We start from the raw sequence: 9,482 nt of genomic DNA on the forward strand, positions 1-9,482 counted from the left end.
ACGATCTTGTTCCAAATTTTTATTCCATATTTTTTGGACTCATGTTCAAGTTTGGAATGCGTACTATTACTTGAAGACAAAGTTTGCTGAATTACATTGAGCAATGCATAAGTTATGGGTCATGCAAGATACCTATATATAGAAAATTCCTTGAACCTCACCAAAAATGGCTTCAGCAAGCAAACAATGACGCAACTATAGCATACTATTCAAAATGGGATGATAGATTCTAGCACACTACTCATAATAGAGTATGGTGCTAGTCTGACTCGTACTAAAGGATAGGAGAGAGTATGCGATCTACAAAACTAGATTATTAGTATGGTACTAGTTGGAGTACTACTAAAGGATTGGAGAGTTAATGCGATCGACTGGAATGATTCAAAAGATAGAACTAGATCTACTCATGATTCAAAGAAAGAACTAGAGCTACTTATGATTTAAATGACATTTTTGAAAGCATAGATGCAGTGTTTCTCTAAGGGCATTACTTGGGATGAGAGATCCACCATATACACTATAAGGTATTGGTGCAAATTACAATAAAATTCATAGATGAAAGTTCCTTCCTTGGCCCTATTTTTTACATTATATATCTTTAGGAAACATTGCATACCACATTAAATATTATTTGAAAAAGAATATAATGTTATATAGATAGACCTAATCCCAAGATGAAGCATATGTAAATTTGCTTAGACTCAAGTAGTTTACATAGCGTCCCAATGATATCATTTGATGGATTTCACTTTCACATGCATGCCGAATGAGCAATTTCATCAAGACTTCCGAAAGCGAAACCAACCAACGCCCTTATCATCGAAGACATCATGCTAAAGAAATGGTTGCACGAGAAAAAACCATTCTGCCTCTTTCTGTCCGAGGATGGTGGCATAGGCAAAACATTTACCCTTCTACTCATAGTTCAAGCTCTTTTGTGCCAATACACAAGTGACCAAGTCACAAATGCAGAGCTTCCAAAAGTATTGCTGCTAGCGTACACTGGTAAAGCTGCATACAACATAGGTGGCATGACTATCCACTCCGCGTTGCACTTGCCGTTTCTCATTTCAATGTACAAAAGCCTTGCCACAGACAAGCTGCAAACACTATTGCAACTGTACAAGGATGTCTAATTAATTGTCTTCGATGAAATCTTGCTTGTCGGGCAAAACACTTTCATTGTAGCGGACATGCGCATGCGTGAAATCAAACACAACCACACACAACCTTTCGAAGGAGTTGACATATTGTTTTGGGGGGACCTTTGCCAGGCAAGCCCCACGAAGGACAGTTGGATATTTTCGTAGAAGCCATTAGCATTGGTGAGAAACCCAGAACAAATAGAATTGCCATCGTAAACATCTACAAATCGCCAAAAGCAAATACAACTGCCTTGATTCAGACACTACAGCAAATCATGCCAAGTGCACAACACCATGAAGTCGCTTACGTTGTCAGTGATTTCAACATTTGCTACAATAAACAAAGCAAGAGTATTAATATGCTTAAAGAATTCATGCAGCAGCACAGCATGCACCAGTTAATATTCGAGCCCACAATAATACATGGATCCACCACCATCGACCACATCTGGATCAACGAACACGCAAGCACGTCTACATGCCATGGAACTAACTACGCATACTGGTCCGATCACTCAATCATATACACAACCATTCCAACACCATCAAATCTCTAAATACAACCATTCCGGGTGGCCCTATGAATAGTATTCATCTTGTTAAGAATAGAATTTATTGTTATAAAGATGGACCTACTCTCAAGATGAATCAAATTTAAAATGATTAGATGCAAAAAGTATATGCTCGTTACATAGCCCAATAATCTTATCTAATCTTATTGGAACCAAATGTCGAAGGCTGGGATATCATCAGCCTAAACTATTTCTATAGCTTTTCCTATATGTCCCATTATTTCTCAACAAGTATCATCTAAATGGAGGTATGAGTGGAGGGTTCTTGGTATCGGCATACTCGAGCCTCCTTAAACACATGACCCGGCCTACAGAGGTAGTTCTTAGCAGGGTGGCAATGCGAGTCCTGGGTGCAGATACAGAGTCCTTCCAAGGCACAGTGGTCTCGAAAAATTTGCACAGAGCGAGCATGAGGGGAATGGGAAGAGATGCCGAGGATAGCATCAGACCACTCACTGGAGAAGAGGCCAAGGGGATCAAACTTCTGGCGAACCGTTAAGAACTTGGCCAAGTCCTTGGTTCGAAGCTGCATCTGCTCGAAGGCCAAGTCCCGGTTCTTACCCCAATGAGGTTTGCCGTTGAATTTGTTGAGGAGCATTTGTTCGATCTCTTCTGTGATGTCTTCGTAGAAACGAGGATGGTTGGCACGTCGTGAGCGATACAGAAACATCTCAAACACGACGGACTCCGTTTGCTCACCGAGATAGGCTTTGGAGGCCGTCAGGAAGCGAATCCATAACCCACCGTAGATCCCCAAATTGCACATCGCCTCCGGATCGACATCACGTAGCTTCTTCATCTCCACGATGGCTTCCTTCATGCGACTGATCGGCACAGACACCGCTACATCGAAGAAGAAGAGGCCTTCGATGAGTGGATTCCAGCTGCATGTGCTCGGCTTCGAGGTCATGTGGTAGATGCTACTCGTTTCCTCCTCTTGGTCGTCTCGAATAAAGGCGGAGCTTCCAAAGTCTATTCCTGTGGGTGTTAGAACTGCCGTGGATCTTTGGCAACCACCTGCAGTTTGCATCTTGTGATTGTATCCCACTACTGGGTAGTGAGTGAAGGTGTTGCCCACGTTCACTAGTCCATCGCCCGACATCTCGCGTCCCTTCATCATCATCTCGGACATCGCGCAGAGCTCAGCTTTACCGCTCGGACTATCTTCGGCAGCGATCCCTGCACGTAGAACGTGGCGTCATTGACTGGAGAGGGAGAGAGATAACATTCACAGTTGGAATACCGATATTGCCAAATCAGATATGTATACAGTATCTCTATGATCTGTTGCCTACTAATTCCGTCAGCTGTTTGATTCATCTCTTTCAATCTGCAATCAATCGCTGGAAACAGTGGACCATCTCTACGATCTGTTGCCCTCAGCTCTTGATGGATTTCATTTCATCTGCAATCAATCGCTGGAGACTTTGGCTTGAATCGACGAAAGTTTGAGATCAGAGAGGATACTACAGGGAAACGGAGATGGAGAGATGGAGAAAGCACAAAAAGGAATTGGAGTGTGCATCTTACTTGCATTAAGTAAGCCTTGTATTATCTCCACCTCCATTGGAGCTACCGCGGCTAGATTGTATGCTCCGTCTCCCTCCGCCTCCACTCCCACCCTGTCATCAAACTTGAACAATAGCTTCCTTTCCGCCGGATACCATGTCAAACTCCCGAACTCGTGCTCCCTCGCAAACTCTTCGATTTCCTCTTCCAATCTATCGTCTCCCCTTAGCTCCAGCTTTACCGCCCTCTTGAACATCGGTTCCAACTCGAACGTCACCTCCGAAATCGCTCCCAATACCCCCAGAGACAGCCTCGCTGCATCCAAATCTTCGTCCTCCTTCTTTAGATCTATCACTTTGGCATAGCCTTCCCCTTCCGTTGCAGGTATTACTATTCGCATTCCCACTACGTAATCGTGCGGAGCACTGCCTTTCCCCCACAGACTGCTTCCGTGAGCTCCCGTACTGATCAAACCGGCCACAGACACTCCCTCCCAATTGGGCGTGTGAGGCAGAGTCAAGCCCACTTCTGCGATTCGGTCCAATAGCTCTCTCAGCTCCACGCCTGCGTCTGCTGTCACGGTCTTTGTTGTCTCGTTGATGAGTATCCGGGAATTGTAATCTCGCGTGCTTATGACTATACCCTCATCACCGCCTGGACAAACGAGCTTTGTAATGCTATGAGAACCCTTACTCACCACTTTCACCTTGGATTTTGTCTTCGCTGCATATGCAATCGACTCGATTAACTCTTGTTCGGTGGTTGGGTAGAAGGCTTGGGCTGCCTTGCATTGGCTCCTGTCCAGCCAGACGCCTTGATAGCATGTAACAGTGCATCCGGTGGAGTTACACTGGACGGGAGGCGGCAAATTAGCCTTGGCCAAGCGAGCGAGGGTGACAAGAAGAAGGAGCGCGATGGAGATTCTCATGGCTGGAGATATTCTGCTCATCCTTATTGCTGCAGATATATATTCTGCCTGTACTGCGCAGGCAACTAAAAGAGAAGCCGAAGCCGGGTGAGAGAGACGATCGAAGGAGCCAATGTCTGATACTGACTCGGGCGGCTCTTGGCAGCATCCAAAGATCCTAGTCACAACAAAAAAACTATCCACGCTGTACCTTCCAGCCAGAGCTAAGAACAGTCACCCCCGATTGGAGGTTGCGCTCCGATGCTGATGGCGACTAGGTCGGCATCGTAGGAGAAAATCCAGCCAGGGATCTACCGAAGAGATCGTTTGGAACATTCGTCGAACCACGACGAAATTTTAAAATACCCAACTTGTCTCTGGCATAGTATCTTGTAGCTGTGACTTGTGGCATGGATAAGCACGTCTAGCGGACCAATATTGTCAAGTGATTTTCCTAAGAAAACAAGGGATAAGGATACCCCATTGAAAAAGACAAACTTGACCCATTCTCCAATGAAAATCAAAGGCATTAGCTAGTTCACAAATGAACCCTCGGATGCTTCAAAAGAGTGCTTACCATCACGTGGAGTGGTGAGTCGATGTATGAAGAAAGTGTACGTGTAGTCGCCGTTTCTACCTCGACCAAAAGCAAGGATCGGTCGACACGCTCTATATCGTATAAAGGATACGGTGATCCTAAGACGTCCATATGAACGACGAACTCTACGACTCTTCAGTTTAAAGAAGCTAAGTAATTTTTTCCGAATGTGAAGCCTCATGAACCATGTGCGAATCGAGAGGTATCTATAATCAAAAGAATAGTTTCTTTACACACTCCTACTCGCAAAAAAGACAAAATTCATATATCTTCTTTTAAGAACCGAATGAAATGTTAGGGACCACCCACCCGTGGAAGCTATTCATCTCAAGAATGTCAACCAACAACTGTGCAGACACGCGGCACTCCCATTGAGGGGGATCTATTACAACAAAGAAGTCAATAATCATAATGTTGTTTGTTCAACAATATATAATACTTAAACATGGCTTCATCGCAATCATGCACCTGGCACCACCGCAGCTGAGTGAGTGAGGAATCTGAAGCTCTTATCCATCGTATTTAGCTGCATGCAAGAGCATGTCTGTGGGTTTTAAAAATACTCTTCATCTCGATACATGAGCTATAATGAAACTAATGTACAAACAACGAAACATAGACTTTTAATTTTTAATAAAGAACGGTTAAATATAGGAAAGCAAGAGCCATACATACTTGTTTTTGTTGCTACACTTATAGGACTTCCTTATACACAACGTTTGTAGTATATGGTACCCTTGAATTCTCAACACTGGCCTCGCTGGCCTTGTCTTGAACAAATACTTTGACAGCATTCGATGACCGTACATGTGAGAAAGCCACATATAATTATCCGTGGCTGAACACTGGTGTTGCCAAGTATAAGCCAAGAACGGACATTGTTTGACCTTGGGCCTTATTAATTGTCATGCCAAATGCTAATCGAATGGGGAACTGCCTCCTTCTCATATCAAATGGTAGTTGCAGATTGCTTGGAATGAAGGTTATCCTTGGAATGAAAACCCTATCACCGATATGCATACCAGTGATGATCTCGGCCTCCAACACCCTGGTGTGAATCTCTTTGCATATCAATTGAGTGCCATTGCATAGTCCCTTCCGTGGGTCCAGGTTGCGTAGCAAAATGATTGGAGCATTTGTCTTAAGAACCAATCGGTGAGGTGGATAACCACCGCCAAGGTCAAGGCTATTGAGATACTCTATTGCATACAGGAATGAATCTACTTCTGTACTATTCACTAAATCTGCACTTAAATACTCCTTTCTATCCCTTGCCATTGCATTTAGTGCTGCATTATTGATTGCATCAACTTCAAGGTTCTGAGGTGTAAGAAGCACACACTCTCCAAAGTACGATGCAAAGTTCACAACCCGTGAAAGTCCAATATAGACCCACTCAATCAGGCCCTCCATGGAGTTGTTCTGCAAAAGCATTTTCTTAGGAACCTTTTGCGCCCATGCTTTTCCCATTTCCAATGTCAAGAAACCACTACATGAACTCATGTTTTGACAGTCCGTCACCAGCTTGTAGCACACGCATGTTTTGTGTGAGCTTTAAGATATTTGTGTGTCTCCAGATTATCGACTGACATAAAGTAGCATTTACGATGTCCTCTCTTCCAGCCTTTGGAACCGCTAGCAAAATCTGTCAAAAATCCCCTCCGAGTAGCACTACTTTGCCACCAAACAGCTGATTGTTCGACATGATATCTTGTAAAGTCCTGTCCAGTGCTTCAAAGGCATGTCGATGAGTCATGGGAGTCTCGTCCCATATTATTAACTTTGCCAGCCTCAAAACATCAGCAAGGTTGCTATTCACACTAATATTGCAAGTGCTAGTGGCATGTAGGTTCAATGGTATCTTGAAGTGTGAGTGTGCCGTACGTCCATTAGATAGCAGCAATGCCACAATACCAGAAGATGCACATGCCAATGCAATGTGTCCCTCCCCACGTAACCGAGAAAGCAAACAATTATAAAGAAATGTCTTCCCAGATCCTCCGGGACTGCCGTCCAGAAAGAAAACATCACCCATGTTTGAATGAACAGCTGATAAAACCTGACCGTAAGTGACCAGCTGACATGGATTTAGGCTTGCTTCCATCGTACATGCGAATTCTGCCTGTTGCTGAACGTCAAACATCCTCTTCTCTTGTAGCAAAACATTCACAACAAAATCATTTGCTCTATCCACGGTAGGCAAACCACCAAAATCTGCCAATGCTCGTCCATGTAGGCAAAGAATATGCTCCAAGTGTGCAAGACATTGTCCTATCACCATTGTGACGATGAATTGGATTCTCCACACTTACTTCCAATGCATGAAAGAAATCATCTGAAAGCTCCGAATAGAATTTTCCCCATAAAAGCCGAGGAGCTGCTGGCTCACAGAAGAGCAAAATTGTCGCAAAGAGTTGTCTCAACTGTGCACTATTTTGAACAAACGCAGCCTCGTGCATACACACGAACCACTCCTCATCACTTTCCATTAATCCTCTAGCAATGCATGCTTCCTTGAAAGAGGGATAAAGATGCCCATTGAATGTACAAAGGTCATCAAAAGACTTACAACCCTTGCAAATGTTAAGCAACATGCACATGAAGTATTTCTCGCCTGCAGATGGTGAAACATTGTACATGCGGCCAATAGTATTTCCGAACTTTCTTCGAGTCCATGTCTTCCTATTTTTCTGCCAAACCCATGCAGTTGGAAAGTCCCCATAGAGCATATTGTTTGCATCCAGATGCAATGCATTGCATTTGAACCACTCTGTTAGACTCGTTTGTCTATTTTGCTCCATTTCTACTATATGTTGCAAGTTATCATCATCTCTAAATATCACACTATTCATCACCGGGAGGTGAACTTGCAACCACTGCACATCATGCTTTTTAGAGTGCATAGAGTATTCATACATCCTCTAGCATGCTTCTAAAGCCGACACGTAACATGCATCCAAGTATTGTGTGATCTCATCAATAATACCATCATGTCGATTGTTCATCTCTCCTTCCCCTCTTACATGATTTACAACCTGCATCCTTACTGTGGCTCTGTCATGACCCTTGTACACATATTTATATAGATACTTACCTGCAGTGATCATGGAACAAACCTCGACATTTATATGTGCCTTGTATTTCATGGAAAGAAAAGGATTAAATGGCACAATCCATCGGTTGTCTACAATGTCACCATGTTTTACCTGTATCTTTTTACTGTCATCCTGACGCATGTAGATAGGATAACCATCATTCCCTACCACAGTACATTGAGAGAAGGCACGTGGGTAGCGATGACAACATTTACCATCAATCATGCAAACGGCTGAGGGATTCAATGCCCCACATGGACCATGAACATTGCACTGACTAATGATGTCATGCAACTCAGGAAACAATGCTACATCGGGTAGCTCTACACACACCATTATGTTATAATGCATAGTATCTACTAGTTTGAAGGCACTTTCTAGATTCAACAAAATGTGCGAGTGTGGCAAGCCTCTCTTTTGAAACTCAATCACAGAAACATACCCAACTAACTTACCAAACAGGTCATCCTTTGTTAATGATTTCATCATATCCTTATGCTTTTCATGAAACACACGGGTGGTCAAATCAAGGCGGTCTTGTGGACTCTGCCCAAGTAGCAATGCTTCAGATATTTCAGGCCATTTTGGATTGCATGTGAATGTTATGAATAAATCTGGTTTACCCCTTTTTCTCACAATTGCCATAGCATCCTGATACAACTGACACATATATTGGGGTCCTCTCGTAAAGGAAGATGGCAACACAACCCTGCACTCTACAACATTGCCAAATAAGGTGTTCGCCCCATCAACTGCATTTACCATGTCCGTCAATCCTTGGTAAACTTCTACACGCAAAGATGCTTGATTATTACGTATCCACAGCAATCTTGATTCCTCCATACCACTATATGCATCAACAATGTATTGTTGTAGTAATCCCCCCCCCACACAGAAGGCATGTGTTTGTATCAGACCTTGCTTGTAGACGATAAGCATAGTATTGCCTCTGCATCATGTACTTCTATCTTTGTATCCCTCGATGACCAAGATCATCAGTATATGGGATACATATATGCCATCCATCCTCCCCTAAAGGAAACAAAAGAACATACATGAGGGGTATGTATGATTGATGCAAGTTGGATATTCTTCGTATACGGCCATTGCGACTTAAAATCTGGAAGTCCCTATTGCCAACATCAATATCATTCCCTTGTCCTGGCATGATTAGGGCAACCTCACTAGCTATGGAAACTAAATATTGTCTGGAGGTTGCACGTCTCTCACAAATAACCATCCTTAAGTCTGCATGTGGATTTCTTCTCAGCATCTCCCCCATAGCTACCAATGCGTTGGCATAAGGATTACATGCATGTATCATTCCCTGCAAGGTTTCCAATATCATTGGATCCAAACCAAGCATCCCAGCCAAGCGGTTCTGCAACTCATGCTTTGTGTCATACACATATAACTATGTGAAACGTGGTGTCTCTTGCCTAGTACCATCAGGAACCAAACTACCCACCCGATGATACACACTACCATGCACCCGAAAGTTATGTACACCTCTATCCCCAGAAAACATCCCATCAATTTGGGCACCTAATGACATAAAAGCCATAACACTATTTTACGTTCTTATGTTTTTCTTGAATGATCTGCTGGTAGCATCATTCCCATGCAGTAAAACTTTCAGAATCTCTAGTGGTTCTT

General features: G+C 43.4%; 3 protein-coding genes across 3 annotated transcripts; all 3 read right to left on the reverse strand.

Annotated features, from left to right (window-relative positions):
• Positions 1-1,819: 1,819 nt before the first annotated feature.
• LOC147906156 (L-gulonolactone oxidase 3-like) lies at positions 1,820-4,430 on the reverse strand. Its single transcript, XM_087383428.1, has 2 exons — positions 3,248-4,430; positions 1,820-2,896 (listed from the first exon to the last, which is right to left on the reverse strand). The coding sequence occupies exons 1-2, from the start codon at positions 4,173-4,175 to the stop codon at positions 1,956-1,958; spliced, it is 1,869 nt and encodes a 622-aa protein (XP_087239554.1). The 5' UTR covers positions 4,176-4,430; the 3' UTR covers positions 1,820-1,955.
• Positions 4,431-5,559: 1,129 nt separating this feature from the next.
• On the reverse strand, positions 5,560-6,201 carry LOC147906157 (uncharacterized). Its single transcript, XM_087387870.1, has one exon. The coding sequence runs from the start codon at positions 6,199-6,201 to the stop codon at positions 5,560-5,562; it is 642 nt and encodes a 213-aa protein (XP_087243996.1).
• Positions 6,202-6,379: 178 nt separating this feature from the next.
• Positions 6,380-8,669, reverse strand: LOC147906158 (uncharacterized). Its single transcript, XM_087387960.1, has 3 exons — positions 7,755-8,669; positions 7,010-7,607; positions 6,380-6,945 (listed from the first exon to the last, which is right to left on the reverse strand). The coding sequence occupies exons 1-3, from the start codon at positions 8,667-8,669 to the stop codon at positions 6,380-6,382; spliced, it is 2,079 nt and encodes a 692-aa protein (XP_087244086.1).
• Positions 8,670-9,482: the final 813 nt, after the last annotated feature.

This window comes from Dipteris shenzhenensis, chromosome 1, assembly GCF_047967505.1.
Source record: "Dipteris shenzhenensis isolate YYH24624 ecotype China chromosome 1, Dip_SZ_1.0, whole genome shotgun sequence".
Taxonomy (NCBI): Eukaryota; Viridiplantae; Streptophyta; class Polypodiopsida; order Gleicheniales; family Dipteridaceae; genus Dipteris; species Dipteris shenzhenensis.